At 43.9% G+C, this 21,318-nt stretch overlaps 1 protein-coding gene across 2 annotated transcripts in view; it reads right to left on the reverse strand.

Annotated features, from left to right (window-relative positions):
- Nucleotides 1–6,792: 6,792 nt before the first annotated feature.
- Nucleotides 6,793–21,318, reverse strand: part of B3GNT2 (UDP-GlcNAc:betaGal beta-1,3-N-acetylglucosaminyltransferase 2) — a 62,185-nt gene continuing 47,659 nt past the window's right edge. Inside the window, exons 2-3 of one of the 2 annotated variants that reach the window (XM_030196164.1) lie at nucleotides 13,662–13,734; nucleotides 6,793–9,773 (exon numbers count right to left, since the gene is read on the reverse strand). In XM_030196164.1, the coding sequence (XP_030052024.1) occupies nucleotides 8,571–9,764 (1,194 nt within the window). In that variant the 5' untranslated portion in view covers nucleotides 9,765–9,773; nucleotides 13,662–13,734 and the 3' untranslated portion in view covers nucleotides 6,793–8,570. The remainder of the gene's footprint in view (nucleotides 9,774–13,661; nucleotides 13,735–21,318) is intronic. The other variant, XM_030196163.1, reaches the window with a different exon arrangement.

The raw sequence follows: 21,318 nt of genomic DNA on the forward strand, positions 1-21,318 counted from the left end.
AGGACCGCATCATAGCTGATTCAAGGTGTCGGTCCTGCATGTCCTTCAGGGCAACCCCTCCTTCAATTGGGAGGGTAGTTCTCTTTGTCACAGCCGTGACTAGGGCATCCACTTTAGGCACAGCTAGGTGCGCAAAATGCTCCTCACTTAGAGGTTATAATTGCCCCATAGCCCTGGCAACCTTCAAAGGCCCCTCGGGGTCAGCCCATTGAGCAGAAACAAGCTCTTGGATGGAGTCATGCAAAGGAAAGGCTCGAGCAGGCTTCTTAGTACTTGTCATCCTCAGATTAGCAGAGGAGACTTCAGCACTCGCAGGATCTTCAATAGAAAGTGCCCGCAATGCATTAGAAATAAGCGCTGGCAGCTCATCGCGGTGGAAAATCCTCACCGTGGAACGATCATCTGGATCCAGTGGCAATCCTGCACCTTCCTCTGGCTCTCCAGACCACGAGGGCCTGCCAGACTCCTCACATCCCAGGGGGGGGGGGGGGGGGAGGAGGGGTGCGCCACTCTCTGAAGAGGAATAAAACCCTTCTGCACTTGTCCTGCGGCCATCTGTCAGGGGAAAACGTACCTGACAGCAATCCAAGGCCGGGCTCCACTGGAGGGGACACAGGCAGCAGGGCCAATTGAGACCCCTGCGGGAGAGCTCTTTTTAACATAAATGCTTTATGCAGCAGCAAAACAAACTCAGGGGAGAATGGCTCAACCTGGTCTCCCGGTTCCAGTCCGGGGGTCATAACTCTCATATTAGCCTCTACACGAGGCTCTCCTCCAGGCTCAAACCCCTCCTCCTCAGCGGGGGTTGCGCCATGCTGTTCCAAAATGGCGCCCACTGTCAGCTCCACAGAGCGAGAAGAGACCTCGCTCGCCATGCTCGGGCCGGCTCTGACGTCAGAAGAGCACGATTTACAGAGCCCTGCTGCTGATCTGCGCTTGCCACAACGGGAACAGCGCTTAACATCCTCCGCAGCCATCGCCAAAAACGGCGGGAAATTCAAAATGGCGGATTTGCGCCAAAATTGTCACGAACGCGGGCCCTCCCCGGAGGAGCTACAAAATGCTCTTACCTCCCCGGACCGAGTCTACAGAGCTCCAATCCGCTGCACAATCAGAAGAAAACCTCTTTTCTGGGATCACAGCACAACACGACTTTTTTTTTTTTAACGCTGTGAGGAAAGTTAGAGGCAAAAGCGCAAGAGGCAAATTTTTTTTTCCACTCCGGAGGATCAGTAGCGTGGGAAAGACAGGGAAAGGGCGAACCTATGGGCCTGTATCCACAGCGTGGGCAAAGACAGGGACAGGGCTAGCCTATGAGTCTACATCCACATCGGGGGCCGGGTAAGGCAGGGAAAGGGCGTACCTATGTGCCTTTAAAGTGGGCACCACCAGCCACAACACCTCTGCTACAACTGGTAACAGCACAGGAGCCACCCCAGGCAGATTTTCAGAAGGAGCTGAATAAGCTGCGTCCACCCTGCTGGGGAGATAGAGAATACAGACGAGGCAGATGGAGCTAGCTGGCTATGAGGTACTATGGTTTTTCAGTGCTATCTCCCCCTGCTGGTTGATGGACACAACCCACTTGTAATGGATTCATCTGCTTGATGACAAGGAAGTTAGGGATACCTTGGTCACATCTAGTAACTGAATTTGCTGTATATTGGTTGCGAATCTCAGGCTCTCCACTGCTCTATTTTAACTTTGTATTCTATTTATTTTTCCTTTGTATTTTTATTTCCTAGTATTTGGATCCAAATATGTGGACAAAGTGATAATTGTTTTTCTTAGTAAATAACTTTTCCTATTAATCATGTTTAGGAATTACCTAAACATTTATGTTAATTACATAAATGTAAAATAAAAATATATTGATAATAAATTTGTATTTATATGTATTGGATTATTATAAACATACTTAAGATATATTCTTAAGAAATTATTTTTGAATGCACTTGTGGTTAACCCTGTTACTTTACTGTTTGTTGTACACTTGGTTAAGTGGTAAAATGTTTGTGAATATTTGTGGTGGTCAATCCTTACTACGTACCTATATGTCACAAATCTTATATCCTGGAAGGGAAAATTAGGTTCTTACCTTGGTAATTTTCTTTCCTTTAGTCACAGCAGATGAATCCATTACAAATGGGTTGTGTCCACCTACCAGCAGGGGGAGATAGAGAGCACTGCCTCTCAGTATTTTGAAGCTTCCAAAGCAGTGTTAAACTGCAAAGTAGCATAACATGAACTTTCCTCACAGCGAACGAACGCCCCAGAACAGGAGCAATAACACAAAGGAGGGACTAACTCAACCTCCTGTAGTAGAACAGAAATCCTGAAGACTGTTTTCCAACGTCTCCCAATGAGGGAACATGTCTGCAGGAAAAACTGAACACAAAACAGAGTCAATCAGGGAGGGATCATGGATTTATCTGCTGTGACTAAAGGAAAGAAAATTACCAAGGTAAGAAGCTAATTTTCCCTTCCTTGTCAGCAGCAGATGAATCTATTACGAATGGGATGTATCAAAGCAATCCCTAGATAGGGCGGGAACAAGCCACACCATGCGCAAGCACTTGTGCTCCAAAAAGTGCGTCCCTCCTGGCAGCCACATCCAGCCTGTAATGATGGGCAAAAGAGAGCTTAGAAGCCCAAGTAGCTGCACTACATATCTCTTGAAGAGAGAGTGCTCCCGTCTCAGCCTAAGAGGAAGAAATTGCTCTTGTGGAATGTGCCTTAAAGGCATCAGGCAGAAGCTGGCCAGATAGCAGATATGCAGAAAAAATGGCTTCCTTAAGCCAACAGGCTATAGTGGCTTTAGACGCTGGAGACCCTCTGTGAGGACCTGACAACAATACAAAAAGGTGATCAGAGGTCCTGAAAGCATTAGACATCTGCAGATACTGTAACAGAGCCCTGCGCACATCCAGAAGGTGCAACTGCCCAAAAGATTCAGGAAACTCCTCCCTAGTAAAGGAGGCCAGATAAATAGTCTGGTTAAGGTGAAACGCTGAACCCGCCTTAGGCAGGAAGGAAGGCACAGTATGTACCGTTACTCCGGACTCTGAGAATTGCAGAAATGGGTCTCGACAAGACAGTGCCTGGAGCTCAGACACCCATCTCGCCAATGTAATGGCCACCAAAAAGACTGTCTTTAGAGTCACATCCTTCTCCGAAGCTCGCCTCAGCGGCTCGAAGGGCGAACACTGAAGAGCCTTTAATACTAGCCCCAGGTTCCAAACCGGACAAGGGGCCCGCACAGGAGGCTGGAGCCGAAGCACCCCTCTAAGAAACCGTGCAATGTCCGGATGCGCAGCCAGGGAGAGGCCAGCGACCTTCCCCCGAAAACATGCCAAGGCTGCCACTTGAACACGCAGGGAATTATAGGCCAAGCCTTTTTGTATACCATCCTGCAAAAAGTCAATTATCAGCGAGACAGAAGCCTGCATGGGTGTGATTGCTTTAGAAACACACCAAGCCTCAAACTGGTGCCAGATCCGAGCATAGGCAACGGAAGTGGAACACTTGCGGGCCTGCAAGAGTGGAGATGACCTTGTTAGAATAGCCCTTGTCTCTCAATTGCACCCTCTCAATAGCCATGCCGTAAGACCAAAGCGGCATGGATCCTCCATGGTCACCGGACCCTGCGTCAACAGGTTCGGTACCAGAGGCAAAGGAAGGGGAGCCTCCACCAGCATCCGCCGGAGGTCCGCATACCACGGCCTCCTGGGCCAATCCGGGGCAATGAGGATCACCACTCCTTGATGCAGTTGCTCTGACCTGCTATGTGAGCTGCTGACATAAGCTACAGATGTAGCTCGGCCCAGTGGCATATATGAGTGGCCTCGGCGAGCAGTGTTTGACACTGAGTGCGCCTTGTCGATTTATGTAGGCCACTGCTGTCGTGTTGTCCGACAGAACTCTGACAGCCAGTCCCTCCAGAGTCATGTGAAAGGCCAGAAGAGCCTGGAATATCGGTCTCAGTTCCAAGCGATTGATGGACCACCACGTTTCCTCGGGGTGTCCACAGACCCTGGGGGCATAGCTTCCCTGGCAATGTGCTCCCCAGCCCTTCAGGCTGGCATCCGTTACCACCAGGCACCAATCAGGAAGCGCTAGCGGCATTCCTCGCCGCAGCATGCTGTCTGAGAGCCACCACTCCATACAGAGTCAGGCCGCAGGGAGCCACGTGAGTCTGCTTTGATAATCCTGGGACAAAGGAGACCATCGTTGAAGCAGGGCAATCTGCAGAGGAACCATGTGCGCTCTCGCCCATGGCACCACTTCCAAGGTGGCCGTCATCGACCCCAACAGCTGGACAAAGTCCCAAGCTCACGGGCGAGGCATCCTCAGGAGCAGACGGACCTGATTCTGAAGCTTGCACCGCCTTTGGTCGGGTAGAAAGACAAACCCCGAGGCCGTGTTGAACTGGACCCCCAAATATTCTAGAGATTGAGAGGGGGTAAGGTGACTTTTGGGTATATTGACGACCCAACCCAGAGATTGAAGTACTGAGACCACTCTGGCTGTTATATGACGACTCTCTTCTGCAGAGTCCGCTCTGATGAGCCAGTCATCGAGGTACGGGTGAACCCGGATACCCTCTCGCCTGAGAAAAGCAGCTACTACCACCATTACTTTGGAAAAGGTTCGGGGAGCTGTGGCAAGGCCAAAAGGCAAGGCCCGAAACTGGAAATGATTTCCCAACACTGCAAACCGGAGGAACCGTTGGTGCGGGGGCCATATAGGAATGTGCAAGTAAGCTTCTTTTAGGTCCAGAGACGTGAGGAATTCTACTGGCTGTACCGCCGCAATGACAGAGCGCAGGGTTTCCATGTGAAAATGCCGCACTCTGTGACTAGTTGACTTTCTTTAAGTCGAGAATGGGCCGAAAAGACCCGCCTTTTCGCGGCACCACAAAATAAATGGCGTAACGACCGCAGCCGTGTTCGGCGGGAGGCACAGGGATCACCGCTCCAAGGTGCAACAAGACTTGTAAGGTCTCCTCTACCGCCGCCCGTTTGACGGCCTTACCGCATCGGGACTCCACAAACACGTCTCTCACCGGGGCACCGAATTCCAATCGGTAACCTTCTCTGATCAGGTCCAGGACCCACTGATCTGAATTTACCTGTCTATGCTTAGCGTGCATCCAACGCTCAGGGGCATCCAAGTCTGGCATCAGCCCCGGGCCATCATCAGTCGGAGGGGAACCAGGTAGCAGAGTAGTGTCAGACACCTACAGCAGAGCTCTTTTCAGCATGACGGCTTTATGTAAAATAAACACAAACTCAGGGGAGAAAAACTCACCCTGACCTCCCGTCTCCGAATTAGGAGCCACGGGGAACGGAGCTCGTCTGGTAGCCTCGGCCCAAAGTGCCCATCTGCTCTCAGACTCCTCCGTAACCGCGGGGGTCGAGCCGTGTGACGCTTCCAAGATGGTGCCCGCTGCCAGCTCCATTGAGCGGGAAGAATCATCGCTTGCCATGCTCGTACTGGCTCTACCGTTAAACAGCACGTTTTACAGAGCCCCGCTGCTGATCTGCGCTTGCCACAACGGGAACAGCGCTTAGCTCCCTCAGCAGCCATCGCCGAAAAACGGTGGAATAAAATTCGAAATGGCGGTTTCACGCCAAAATCACCCCGATCGGAACGCCATCCACGGGCCCTCCCCGGCAGAGCTGAGTACCTCAAAGGACTGAGTCCACAAGCTCCGGTCACGCTGCACAGTCAGGAAAAGCCTCAGAAATAGCATTTTTTAAACGCTGTGAGGAAAGTTGGAGGCAAACAGCTACAGAGGCACTCCGGAGGCAGAAGAGGGTGGGAAAGGGCGAACCTATATGACTGCATTAACACAGGGGGAAGGGTAAGGCAGGGAAAGGGTGAACCTATGTGCCTTTAAAGTGGGCTCCACTTAGCCACAACACCCTTGCTACAACTGGCAAAAGCACAGAAGCCACCCCAGGCAGAATCTTCAAGGAGCTGAACAAGCTGCGTCCAACCCTGCTGGGAGATAGAGAAATACTGATTGACAGATGGAGCTAGCCGTCCTAGAGGCACTATGGTTTTCAGTGTTCTCTATCTCCCCCTGCTGGTAGGTGGACACAACCCATTCGTAATGGATTCATCTGCTGCTGATGACAAGGAAACTTAAGATGATCACAGAACAGTTAAGGCAAAAATGTTTAAAGGAGTATTCCCATTTTTAACTCCAAGGTTAAATTTAAAAACGCATAAACTAGTTGTGACGTTTTGATAACTTTAATTAAAAAATTAACTTTATTTAACATGTCAATTTAAATTACAGCAGATTTAAAATAATATACTTTGAACCAACACTATACAAAATAAAATGTTGCACAAATTATTCAGGAAACTGTTTTGGTCTTCCATCTCAATAAATAAATACAGGCACTTCTACATAGATTCACAAGAAGCAGTCACTGCTATGAAATTACAGAGTGAAAATATGTTAAGAAAATTCAGAGTAGAAATGAATCCTTCAATTACGATCAAAAATGTCTAAACAACTATTAACTTACATGATGAACGGCATATTTTTAGCTTTATTTTCAAATCTCTAGAAATGACTGGAACCCAGATTTCACAAATCATGTGTCATTTCAGTGTGACAAAGGAATGTATGGATTGACCCGCTAGCCCAGTGGTTTAGACCAGGGTTTAGAAATGATCATGGAATTCCTATGTCTTAGTGTAAGTTGGAAGGGGAATGTTATGTAGTAGCTTCTGTCTCCTTGTGGAAAGGAAAACTGCTATGATCATGACTGCTACTATGTTGTGGAGGAAAAAGGATAATCCTCTAGGTTAAGAGGTCTTCAAAAGTGTTCATAAACAAAGAAAATAATCCTCCATGTAATCATAAAACAATATGGTTAAGTCAATAGTAAGACAATCAGATTCACAGCTAGTTAAGATCTTTTCATACTAAGGATATATGTATGTTGACCAGAGAAGGCCTATGTATGAAGGAAGAGGGAAAATAAAATGTGCAAGGTTGCCACCAAAGTCAAGTTTATAGTAATTTAAGCTTCATCACAGCACTTTACATTCAGACCAGGTGTTATACAAGGCCAAAGCACAAAAGATACATACTGGCTTGTGTAGGCTTTGGAGCAAAACTTCCTAAGTGGTGAATATAATCTAAGTAATAACCAAAACTCTCTTGATTCTAGAGCTGCTAGAGATCAGGTGTGTCAGGTTGATGAGGTAGGTGAACTACATGAGGTGCATGATGACCTGAAAGCTAACGGCCGTCAAACAATCAATATTAATGGGTTTTGACATTAGGAGAATTTACCTTAGCCAGAGAGGAATAAGATGACAGAATACAGCAAGTCTTAATAATCAAAGGGCTAAAGCACCCAACAAGACCAGTCCAGACAGCATATATAAAGAAAATATCAACTGACTGCTAATCTATAAAGCAGCTCCCTCATCAACCTAGGGGCACACACTTTTCCTTAAAACAGTAGCTGGAGATAAAGAAAATGAAGGCAATATATGCAGTATTTCCTGCTCCTTTTGAGCTCTCCCTATACTATTAGGGGTCAGATCACCAAATAAGTGTTTTGAACAATACCCAGCCATTAACAATTTTTCAAATCATTTAGTTGTTCCATAAGAACAAGAAATTATATGGTCTACTTCTGGCATTTTCTTGCTGCCTTAGTAATGTCTTACTCGCCTTTCAATATTAACTTTCAAAATTAGCAACAAAACATAAACCTGTCACTTTAAACATAAAGGGGAAATGCCTCAGGGAAATTAGCATAGCAGCATTTTATTTTTTGAATAAAAGTTTTCAATTTTCAATGCTCTCACTGTGCTGGGTTTGACATCTGTTGGAAAGACCATGTTATTGACCATCGAACCCCACTACACTGGGAACAGATTTTCCCAAAACTGTTAACATATTTCAGCATTTCAAAACTCTATCTTGGCTACAAATGACTGACAGTTAAAGGTGCATCCTTTCACATGGTCAAGTTAAATTCACCAATGCAAATTAAATACAATCCAAGTATAAATACTGTTCCTTTACAGGCGTTTTAATATGCTGTGTAACACAAATTTTACTATTCGTTCATAAAGTCAACTTCTCCCACCTTACTAACTGCATAGTCTAGACTGCCCACTACTACAGCTCAAAACACAGTAGGATATGGTAATGGTGTTTACCAACCCCAGACATCAGAAGATTGTGTTTCAAAACCTCATTTCAGAGATTGTACAAGTGAAGTAAGGCCTTAATGAATAAAAAACAAGATCACCACATTATGCTATAATCTCAAAACCACCACACATGCAGATTTATGCAGATTTTTGAAGTACCATATATGACTAACCAACTCAGGTTAACAACATGGGATTACAAATGACAAATTTGGAACAGAGATCAAGTGCACACAGAGGACGTTGTAATAGTTGGGAATTACATTTCATATTTAAGAAAGTCTTTGGGAACATTTTGTACAATCAAATGGTAGACTAAGCCTACTTGTACAATCTGCCATGTGCATCTAGTTTTCCATGAACACCACTTTATATCTTTAGCAGTTTAAATGTGGATCCTGCAACTGTGACCAAATTTTAATCATTTCTTGAGGTTTTCTGCTATGTACTAACATTAAGTTTGAATAGGAACAAATGTTTTTCTTCTGTTTTTCTTCTATATCAAATGTTTTGAAACCTTTGTGTTTTTCTGGAGCAAGCCCAAGTTTCTGAAGGCACATTCCAGTATAAACATCATCAATGGGATAAAGGAGAACCTGGTCAGTTATTTTGTACAATCTCAATGCCAGATTGCCAGAATAAAGAAATCCTCCACCTCCTGCATATGGAGGGTAAGAGCCTTCATATATACTTTCTGGGATGTAGTACTTCAATTTTTTGTCTCTATGAGGTCCAGCATCTTTGATAACATCACCTATAAATAAATCTTTGGCTTTATCCTTTGTTAAACTCTTCAAGTAATCCAGGATCTGATGGGTATTCACAAAAACATCATCATCTCCTTTAAAAATAAACTGGACGTCTGCACAGGACTGGCTAACCCATTTAAGGAATAGTATCTCCTTCAGTGTTAAATTGAAGAATGTGTCCCTGTAGCTCCAAAGAAGAAGGTCTTGATGAGTTTCACTCTCATATCTCAACATGTCTGAAAGGTCAGGGAAATTATCCTCAGCAGGAGTTTGCCCAAGCAAAAATACCCTGACTACAGATAAATCACCAACTTTCAGTTCTTGTCCCCAAGATTCCCTAATTGCTTGTCTTCTATCAAAATGTGGCGTTAGTGACTTGATAGCAAGCAGCAGAAAAGGTTTGTGCTGGCATTTATTCTGTTGATCCACCAATAATGAATAATTCCTACATCTCAGGTAGAATAAAAAGTCTTTAAATCTAGTTGGCAAGTTCTCAAAATCCTTTATCTCTGACATTACTGTTGTATCCACATCACAAACATTTATAAGACTAGCATTGGTAACTAAATTCTCTTCAACGGTCATGTTGGATAATAATGTCAAAACCGGATTGTATAAACTTTCTAGTTTCTGTTGATGTCTATTCCAATAAGCAGTGGATGGAGTATATTTCCTCCAGAACTTGCCCTGGGGTATTACCACTCTTACTTTCCCATCTTTGTCTCGACCATCTCCTCTTGCAACTTCCACAATAACATAAATAAAGAAATTGACCATCATTAGAATCAGCAGCTGTTTTAATCTTCTGCGTCCAACACTCATTTCTCATACCTAAACAAAACAAAATAAAACACTGTCAAACATAAAACAAACTTGCAAAAATATTGCTACCATAAACCTAAATAAATACTGGGACATAAAGAGACAAAGGGTTTTTACCCCCTCCCCAACAGAAACTTGATGAACCATTCACCTTCCAACATACTTGGCCAAATGGTGAATTACATCTAGGTATATGCAACAGAAGCTTATGAACGAAGAATAATGGAATTAACCTGAAATAAGTACTATCAGAGAGAAAGCAGGTAGGATTGTATGTTAATTTATAATTTATTACAATTACTTTAAATTTACACACATACTTTAATCTGTACATTAATCTGGTACTAAAATTGCTGACCCTATCAGGCAATTAAAACTTTTCTTCTACACAGCAGTACACAAATCTGCAGTTTGAATCATAGGGCAAGCTTACTTGAATATATTTTTAGTGACCATCTAGCAACAATGCACTGTGTACACAAGCCTTGTGCATTAACAGCAGATGGACTAAACACTACAACACCCTATGAAGCTGCACCTATTTAAAACAGCAACATAGAGGGATTGCCCTGTCATCTGCTGACATATGACTATCCCAGCTGCCACATATGGGATAATTTGAAGACATCATTGTTTTTGATGGCAGCATTGGAACAGCTGTGCTATGCCAGAATCACCAACCACATAATGGTTCTAAGACTAATTTTATATCAGTCAGAGCTAAGTTATGTGATCAAATGAACATTCATTAAGGTCTTACTGGCCATTGCCAACACTACTACTTAACATTTACAAAGTGCTACCAGGGTTAAGCAGCGCTGTACAATTTAACACAGAGGACAGTCCCTGCTCGAAGGAGCTTACAATCTAAAGGACAAAAAAGTGCAGTCAATCAAATTGGGGCAGTCTAGATTTCCTGAATAGATGAATAATGGTTAGGTGCCGAAAGAGACATTGAAGAGGTGGGCTTTGAGCAAGGATTTGAAGATGGGCAGGGAGGGGGCTTGGCGGATGGGCTCAGGGAGTTTATTCCAAGCATAGGGTGAGGCAAGGCAGAAAGGGCGGACCCTGGAGTTGGCGGTGGTGGAGAAGGGTACTAAGAGGAGGGATTTGTCCTGTGAGCGGAGGTTACGGGTAGGAGCGTAAGGGGAGATGAGAGTAGAGAGGTAATGAGGGGCTGCAGATTGAGTGCATTTGTAGGTTAATAACAGAAGCTTGAATTGTATGCGGTACCTGATCGGAAGCCAGTGAAGTGACTTGAGGAGAGGGGTGATATGAGCATATCGGTCTAGGCAGAAGATAAGACGGGCAGCAGAGTTCTGAACGGATTGAAGGGGGGATAGATGGTTAAGTGGGAGGCCAGTGAGGAGTAGGTTGCAGTAGTCAAGGCGAGAGGTAATGAGTGGATGAGAGTATGGGTGGTGTGCTCAGAGAGGAAAGGGCGAATTTTGCTGATGTTATAGAGAAAAGCGACAGGTCTTGGCTGTATGCTGGATATGCGCAGAGAAGGAGAGGGAGGAGTCGAAGATGACTCCGAGGTTGCGGGGAGGATGAGGGTGTTATCAACTGAAATAGAGAGTGGAGGGAGAGGAGAAGTGGGTTTGGGTGGAAAGACAATGAGTTTGGTCTTGGCCATGTTCCGTTTCAGGTGGCGGTTGGACATCCAGGCAGCAATGTCGGATAAGCAGGCTGATACTTTGGCCTGGGTTTCCACAGTGATGTCAGGTGTGGAGAGATAAAGCTGGGTGTCATCAGCATAAAGATGATATTGGAAACCATGAGATGAGATCAGCGAGCCCAGGGAAGACGTGTAGACTGAGAAAAGAAGGGGTCCAAGGACAGATCCCTGAGGAACACCAACAGAGAGCGGGATGGGGGTAGAGGAAGATCCATGAGAATGTACTCTGAAGGTACGGTGGGAGAGATAAGAGGAGAACCAGGAGAGGACAGAGCCCTGGAATCCAAATGAGGACAGTGCATCAAGGAGTAGATTATGACTGATAGTGTCAAAAGCGGCAGATAGGTCGAGGAGGATGAGGATGGAGTAGTGACCTTTGGATTTTGCAAGGAACAGGTCATTACAGACTTTAGTGAGTGCCGTTTCTGTCGAGTGTAGAGGGCGAAAACTGGATTGCAGCGGATCGAGGATGGCATGAGAGGAGAGAAAATCAAGGCAGCAGCTATGAACAGTGCGTTCAAATATCTTGGAGAGGAAGGGTAGGAGGGAGATGGGGCGGTAGTTGGAAGGACAGGTAGGGTCTAGTGATGGTTTTTTGAGGAGTGGTGTGACTACAGCATGCTTGAAGGTGTCAGGGACAGTTGCAGTAGAGAGGTTGAGGATATGACAGATGGAGGGGGGTGACAGTAGGAGAGATGGTGTTTAGTAAGTTGGTGGGGATGGGATCAGAGGAACAGGTGGTGCATTTCGAGGAGGAAAGAAGGTGGGCAGTTTCCTCCTCGGTGATATCAGGAAAAGAGGAGAAGGAGGCCTGGGTTGGCTGTCAATGCATAGTGAATACACAGGATGAATGTACTTCACTATGCACTGGTCAAAGTACAGTGTATCAGTAAAGAAATACAAGTTATCAGAAGCTTAATGAATGCAAAAAGATTACCTTAGTCTGCTTGTGAAAGTTTGCTTATAAAAGTATGTTGACATCTTTCATAAGCCTCTGTGTAAAGTTCACATTTAATTTCAGCATACAGTACATTTAATGCAGAAAACATGAAGGCTTCCCATATAGAATTTACATACTTAAGTACAGCACCTATGAAAACAGGAAATAATTTGAACCTGATTTATCTGATTTTCCTTCAGCGTGTTTGGGAAAAATGCACAAATAAAAGGTATTTTATTTTATTTATTCCCACTTCAACTCCTTGCGACTCTGGGCAAGCCCCAGGTACAAAATAATACCTGTATATAATATGTAAACTGCTTAGATTGTACAAACAGACAGGCAATATATCAAAATCCATCCCCCTTCCCTAAAGGGCTCAATCTCCCACCCCAGATCCAACATCTCTCGCTCTTCCCCCTCCCCCTCCTCTTCCCCAGGTCCATTATACTTTTCTTTCTTTCCTGGGGGTCCATTGTCTCTCTTCTCTTCCTCCTATTGTCCAACATCTCTCTCTCATTTCCTCCACCCCCATGAGCAGCACTAAATTATTCTTGTGGCTGCTAGAGATCACTACCTTGGCCATAACTCCCACTGCTGGCGGGTCTGCAGCTCACTCCCTTTCCCTTACCCAGGGTTCGGCATTTACCTCAGTGGAAGTAGCCTAATGGTTAGTGCAGTGGCCTGAGAACCAGGGGAACTGGGTTTGATTCCCATTACAGCTCGTACGGACTTAACAGCCATACTGGGTCAGATCAATGGTCCATCCAGCCCAGTATCCTGCTTCCAGCAGTGGCCAATCCAGGTCACAAGTACTTAGTAGAAACACAATTAGTAGCACCATTCCACACTACCAATCCCAGGGTATGCAGTGGCGTCTCCCATGTCCATCTCAATGACAGGCTATGGACTTTTCCTCCTGGAACTTGTCCAAACCTTTTTTTAAACCAAAGTTACATCTTCCAGCAACGAGTTCTAGAGCTTAACTATTCTTTGAGTGAAACAACATTTACTCCTATTTGTTGGAATGCTAAAAATGCTCAAGAATTCATGCTGAATGACCGAGATGAAGAAAACGTGGACAGAATATAGTAAGTCATTGTACTATAAAGATCAAGTAGATCAACAGTCATTTCAATCTGTTACATACGATCAGGGACGATTTGTAATTAAAGACTAAGCCGAGGCATCACTGAAAGCTTTATCAAAGAACAAAGCATCAAGCACTGATGGCACTCCCACTGAAATATTACAATGAAGCAGTTGTTAGAATACTTACACCACTCTGCCAGAAAATTTGGAAGACAACATCATGGTTCAGTGACAGGAAAAGATCTATCTTCAAACCAATACTGAAGAAAAAAAAAGAGTCAACTGCCTGTGGAAATTATCAAATAACTGTTCAGATCTCACATGCTATAACGATTCTACTTAAGATCATTCAGTGGAGATAATTATACCTGGAATAAACATAGAAACATGATGGCAGATAAGGGGCCAGATGGTCCTTCAAGTCTGCCCATCCTCAGCATCTACCTCCCCTTTTCCCCTAAGAGATCCCACACATCCCTGTCCCACACTTTCTTAAATTCAGAGACAGTCCTAGTCTCCACCACCTTCACCAGGAGACCAGTCCACACGGCACCACCCAATCTGTGAAAAAGTACTTCCTTAGAATTCTCCCGAGCCCATAACTTCTTAACTTTATCCTATACCTCCTCATTCCAGAGTTTTCCTTCATTTGAAAAAGGCTCACCTCCAGTACATTAATGCCACAGAGGTATTTAAACATCTCTATCAGATCCCCTTCTCTTCTAGGGTATACATATATAAGTCTGTCCCCATACGCTGTATGAGAGACCAATTTTGTGGCTGCCTTATGGACTGACTCCATCCCATTTATATTTTTTTGTAGATGCAGTCTCCAGAATTGCACACAGTATTCCAAATGGGGACTCAACAGAGACTTATACAAGGGCACTATCACCTCTTTTTTCCTGCTGGCCATTCCTCTTCCTTATGCACTCAAGCATCCTTCTGGCTTTGACTGTCGCCTTTTCTACTTGTTTGGTTGCCTTAAGATCATCAGATACGATCACCCCCAAATCCTGTTCTTCTTTCATACATAGTATTTCAACCCCTATACTATACCATTCCCTTGGATTTTTGTAACCCAAGTGCATGACCCTGCATTTTTTAGCATTAAATCTTAGCTGCCAATTTGTGAACTATTCCTCAAGCTTTGCTAGGCAGACTAGGCAGGACACAAAGCTGAGCCACATAGACAGACAACAGAACTATGGCTGAAGCTAAGGTAGAAGGGACTAGAACAAGCAAGGCAGATTAGGCAGGACACAAAACAAACCAACAGACCCAAGTGCATGACCCTGCATTTGCTAGATCTCTCCACATGCTATCCACAGCCTCCGGGGTGTCCACCCTATTACAGAGTTTGGTGTCATCTGCAAAGAGACAAATCTTACCGGACAGTCCAGCTTCAATATCACTCAAAGATGTTAAAAAGAGCTGGCCCAAGGACCAATCAATTAGGTGTTTTTTTTTTTTTTTTAATACCTGGTAGCTGCAGTGGAGCCCGGGGGAAGGACACCTAAACAGGGTGAGTTGGCGAGGGGTGGGGGGGATGGGGATCCGAAAGCCTGAGCCACAAGCCTCACCCAGTTTGCACTAAGAAGGACTGGGGGCAGGGCTCAACCAAGCTATGGGGCCACAGCCTGCAGAGACCAGAGCTAGGCCAGTGTCAGCAGTACTGACAGCACGACCTACCATCTGCTAAGGTTCAGAAAATACTCAATCTTTCCAAGGAGCACCACCAGCTAATACTGGTGAGGTGACTGGTAAAACTCAGTTTTTTTTCTCTACCTCCATCTGCTGGTAGGAGGGAAAAATGTCCACTGATGCAGAACAGTGGAGCTGAAGCTAAGGAAATTAATTTAAACTGAATCCTTGCCTGTACCTGCGAAAACTGCAAATCAAACAGCAAGGGATGTGCCGAAAGTCATCTTTTTTTAGTCTTAATATTTTTATTGATTTTGTAATAAAGAGAAAGCATTAATAACAGTTGTACTATAATATGATATTTAAATTGAGTTAAAATAAAGAAATAAAATAAAGAAAACTTAAAGTATGTAAGCAGTATAAAATTCTCTCTCATGGGCGGGACCAGAGCTTGAGAGCGAGACAGAAGGGAAGCGCGCTGAGTGAAGACTACGCTTTTCGTTGCCGCTGCCGACGCTGCCTTAACCCGGTACGTTTTTTCAATTGCAGAGGAGGAGGAGGAGGAGGGGGGCCGTGGTGCTGGGAGGGAGGGAGGGAGGAAGGACGGGCGGGCTGATGCTTGTTTGGAAGAGGGAAGGAGCAAGGGCAAGCGGCGTGGTGCTTGGTGGGAGGGAGGGAGGTCGGCCTGGTGCTGGGTGGGAGGGAGGTAGGCCTGACGCTGGGTGGGTGGGTGGTTGGGAGGGAGGCCTGATGCTGGGTGCTAGGGAGGCCTGATGCTGGGGGGGGTGGGGGGGGAGAGAGGAAGGCCTGATGCTGGGGGGGTGGGGGGAGAGAGGGAGGCCTGATGCTGGGTGGGAGGACTAGCAGCCTGATGCTGGGTGGGTGGGAGGGCTGGACATTTGTGGCTGGAGGGGAGAGGAGGGTTGCTGGACATGGATGGAGGGCAAGAAATGAAAAAAGGAGGAAAGTAAAGAAATAAATGGAGGCAAGAAATGAAGAAGATAGGAGGAAAGTAAAGAAATAAATGGAAAGGAAGCCCTGGAAACGGAGTTAAGAGAACAGATAGAGAGCAGCAGAATCAGCGACTAGGACCAATATGGATAGAAAAACAAAGTCATCAGACAACAAAGGTAGAAAAAATCATTTTATTTTCATTTTAGTGTTTGGAATATGTCCAATTTGAGAATTTACATCTGCTGTCTTATTTTGCACTGGGTATACTGGAGCTGTAACAACTTACAGAAATGATCTATAATGAAAGAAAATCATGTTATTTTTTTCTTCTATACTAGTATAATATTTTCAATGATGTCTGTTTATATGCGCCATGGCTGGTGTAAGGGGGTGTGGCTATCATAGGGGTGGAGTCATATGTGGTGACCCCGCCCATAATGAGTACCAGCACTTCGCGATAATTAATTAGATTTTGGGTTGCTGTTTGGGCACTCGGTCTCTGAAAGGTTCGCCATAACTGATATAGGAGATACAGGGCAACCTTGTCTGGTTCCTCTATGCAATAAGAATGGAGCAGAGAGTTCACCATTAGCTACAATTCGAGCAGATGGTAATGAATACAGTAAATACAACATATGTATGAAATTGTCAGGAAAACCAAAATGTCTAAGTACATTAAACAAATACTTCCATTCCACTTGGTCAAAGGCTTTTTCAGCATCTAGGGAGACAGATAATATAGGACAGTCTTTAGAGCGAGCGAAATGGATGAGATGACAAAGTAATCTAGTGTTAACAGCGCCATATCTGAGCTTTACAAACCAGCTTGATCTCTGCGTATAAGTGATTGAATAATGTTTTCCATTCTACAGCATAATAACTTTGTGTAGATTTTATAATCAGTATTTAGTAATGAGATTGGCCTGTAATTTTGTACAAGAGTACTCTCTCTTAGGTTTTGGCAGTACTACAATATTTGCATCCAAAAAATGACCTGGAGATGGGGAGTCCAATAAAGTTTGACAGTAGGTCAGCAAGTGAGTTGAAATTGAGGTGGAGAATGATTTATAAAATTCCACTGGAAGACCATCCGAACCTGGCCCGTCCTCGTCTGACGTAAGTAATCTCGTAGGTTACTTACGTCAGACGAGGGCGGGCCAGGAGCAAAGGAGGGAAATCCGAAGAGGCGATCAGCTGTTGTTGCCGGTGCAGCGCCTTCACACGGAGGTGAGAGGCACTGCGAGGGCCCGGTGGCAGACGGAGGGGGGCAGGGAAGCTGTCATTTCAAGGAAGGGAGGGAGAGAGGAAGTAGGGCCGGGGATGCGTGAAAGTTCTGATTTCAATGAAGGGGGAGGGGGAGGGGGAGCGGCGTACCATAGGTGCAGCGGATGGCTGCGATTTTTTTTATTTACATTTTATAAGTTTTCGAAGCCCGTGCAGCCCCAACGAGAGGTACAGACCTTTCATTAGCTTTCCTGGCATTTTCCAGCGTTAGGGCAAGCGGAAAAGCTTAGTGCATCTCATTTCAATAGGGTTTCTACACAATTTGCTCATCTGCATTCCGTTTGCGTTAGCTGCTACAGTCGTCGGAAAAAAGTATTTAGTGCATGCCAGGGTTTAGTGCTTGCTCGTTATTGCCTCGTAAAGTTTAGTGCATCTGGCCCAGAGTCTTTGTTGTTAGCAAAAAATTCAGTAGATTTCTGGGAGATATGTTCAAGAATGATGAATCTGAGAGCAAAGAGGTACTGAGTCTCCAAGTAGATTTTGTTGTATTAAAAGACCAATTAAAATCACAGGAAATTGCTGCGTGATCAGAAACTGATATTTCATGTATCTGTGCAGCAGACAACATAGGAATGAGGTCACTAGTGCTCAAAAAGTAGTCAATTATTGAATGTTTGATGAGAAGCAGAGAAAAAAAGAGTAATCTCTGGCTGTAGGATAAAGGAGCCTCAACAAATCAGACCACCCATTGGACTGCATAAGGACATTTAGTGAGTTACGAGCTTTGAGTTTGGCAGGCCTGCAATTTGAAGAACGATCTAAATAAGGATCAATGGGGAAGTTAAAGTCTTCTCCAATTATAGTGTGATGGTTAAGAGCAGTTGACCCGGATATGTTGATTTTATGAAAGAAATAAGGATCATCTATATTCGGAGCATAGACATTAATGTCAAGGCTTGTCTTCTAAGGAACCTTGTAGCCGAGACCATCTGCCTTCATTATCATGGATAAGGGAGATTAGTTAAAAAGGCAAAGATTTTTTTATGAGTAATAACACCATTTTTTTGACCATTTGCAGGGCTTATAAAACATTGATCAAACCAATTGTTTAGAAGTTTGAGACCTTCCCGTGCATCTCAATGAGTTCCTTGAAGAAAGCAAATGTCCAAATTTTTCTCTCAGATAAAGTAGGAGTTTTTTCCGTTTAATGGGATTGGAGATCCCTTTAATGTTAAGGGATAATATACGTAGCTTGTCATTGGTAATATTAAAGATTTGCATCCAGCTGATCAAAGTAACACATACAAGCATGAAGAGATTTTAGATATTAGGTGTAAAAACCTCAAAAAATAAAAGCAATGAATGGAGCAAAAAGAAAATAATAATCTTAACAAGAATAAAACATAAGCTCCATATAAAAAAAAAAAAGAGAAAAAAATCGCTTATGGGGCACATGCGCTCAGTATAGACAAAAAAAAAAAAAAAAAGTTTAAGCCAGCATACGAAAATATGATACTGTATATAGCAACAATACGTATATATCCATTGGAACATCAGCACCTTAAAGTGATCCAAATATCACATACTAGTCAGAGAGTCTTTATCAAGAAATTTTTGAAGGTCAGCAGGATCAGTATAGTATTTAGTATTATTCTGAAAAGTTATCTTCATGGTTGCAGGATATAAGAGGCCATATTGAGCACCTATGGCTTTTAGCTTAGGGCGCATTGCTAAGAATAATTTCCTTTTTTTTTTTTTTTGCAGTGGGTTTAGAAAAATCTGGAACCAAAAGAACTAACTCCAGCATACATTAGAAATTGTGAACAAGTAGCATTAAGTATCAGCATAAGCTGGTCATGTCGGAGGAATTTAACAATTATAGGTTGCGGGTAATTTCTCCCCGGAGTAAGTCGTAGCACAATACGGTGAGCACGTTCTATATCTATGAGAGTGCCAGCAGGCAAGTCAGCAATCTTTATGAAAAACGATTTTAAAAACTGAAACATATCCGTACCCTCAATTTGCTCAGGTACTCCCAGTATGCGCATATTGTTTCTTCTTAATCTGATAGGTCCTCAATGTCACGCTGCATGGATTCAAATTTATTCAGCTTCCGTTCCATTTCCAAATGAAGTGCGTCATGAGCTGACATACAGTATTCAAGAAACTCAATTCTGGCATTGAATTGAGTAAGTTGTGTAGAGATTGTAACTAATTCTGATTTTATTTCAGTGTTGAGATTCTGCTGCATTAAGATATGTAGAGCCTTTATATCATCCGCAAGAGATTCAGCATTGTCACGTGATAACGGCAACGGTGATTGCAGGGCCTTGTCAGTTGTAGAGAGGTCCGTTTTATTCCGTTTAGAGGCTGAATGAAAAGAATGCGAACCTTCATTCCGGTTGGATTTAGAAGACATCTTATTCATATAAGTTGAGAGCAGAACCCTGTCCAATAAAGAGAAATATTTAGCTGCTATATTGCGGTTTTAAGAGAAAAAGCTGGTGGGAGAGTAAACTCTAAGTGTCCATACTGGATGACGTCACGGCGTTCCCCTGCCAACAGCCATCTTGACACTTCACTGTATTCTGATCCATCTGCAATTGTTTAAGCAACTGGCTTGGCATTCCCACATGCATCCCAAAACAACAATCTAATACTGAAAGCACTGCTGCCTGCACTACCAACCAGAATATATCTGGCTTCAAAAACAGACAGTCTCTATCACCCTCACATTTATCATACACTGACAATACTGTCCATTATCACCTGTTCAAGTAACTCAATTTTCCTCACATCTGCTACTGCGAATATCCCCCAGGAATCTTATCCAGGCCCATGTTGTTACACTCTCCTTGCATTTACAAAAGTTCAGTTTTCTGTATATTCAAAACTCCGCCTATTAACCACTTTGCAATAGCAGCCAATCCTTCATTCAAATAGACCACCCTCACATTCCAACCCTTTCCCAAGGAGACAAAGAACTGCATGTCACCCACATAAACATATCCTTTAAAATACAGCCTTATCAGCCCTCCCAGGGAAGGCAAAAAAATGTTAAAACAGCAAGGACAATAAATACGACTCTTGCAGCACCTCCTAAGAACATCTGGTGGATCAGCTGACCTGGTCATTCACAAGCACCTGCACACCTGATGTACAAAATATTGATCCATTCTAAAGATGTCCCTATTATTTCCAACTTCTCAAACCTCTGAACAATCATTCATGCTCAAACAAGTCAAATGTTGAAGCTAAATCCAATAGAAAGAGCAATTTCTGCTCCCCCATCAACACAATGCTAAGTTTCATACTGCAGGGCCCTTGATACCTCCTTTGGGCTGTGTTCCCCTCCAGAATTCCACCTGAATCTCTACCAAACCTCCAACTTCCTCTACAAACTCATTCAATTACTTCATCGTCTTTTCCAGAACTTTTGCCAAAAATGGCAAATTTGAAACTGGTCTTCTTTCAGTCTATCAAGTCCTTAAACCCATATAACAAGGATCCAGCTTACAGACTATGGGATGTACCTCCATTAAAAATGTTCACCTGCTGGGGGGGGGGGGGGGGGGGGGGGAAGAGGGGGCACTAGTAAGCTATTGAACAAGATGGCTGCGTAAAGAATTTGTTCCCTCCCTAGTTTGCTAGATTACATAAATATAAGGGTTGGAAATTCTCAACTACTAAACATCAACCTATAGATGCAAATGTCTAGATCTACAAAAGATCCTCCCACCCCAAAGAAAACAGTGCCCAGGAGAACTACCTCAACCAATACTGAAGTTCTATAAGAGGAAATAAGAGCTCTTCATGAGTTAACTACGTTGAAACATGCAAGTTAAAAACTGATCTAGCAGCACTTTACCACCTCAATGTCTGATTTCCAGCTGCGCTTAGAATCTCTAGAATTGTAAAAAAAAAAAAAAAAAAAAAGAAGAGAGCATACTACTAAGGAACTCTCACAACTGAAACTACAGATAGATTTTTCAGGTCTTGTTCCAGATGTTTAGTTTAACAGA

The sequence above is a fragment of the Microcaecilia unicolor genome, chromosome 3 (assembly GCF_901765095.1).
Source record: "Microcaecilia unicolor chromosome 3, aMicUni1.1, whole genome shotgun sequence".
Classification (NCBI taxonomy): domain Eukaryota; kingdom Metazoa; phylum Chordata; class Amphibia; order Gymnophiona; family Siphonopidae; genus Microcaecilia; species Microcaecilia unicolor.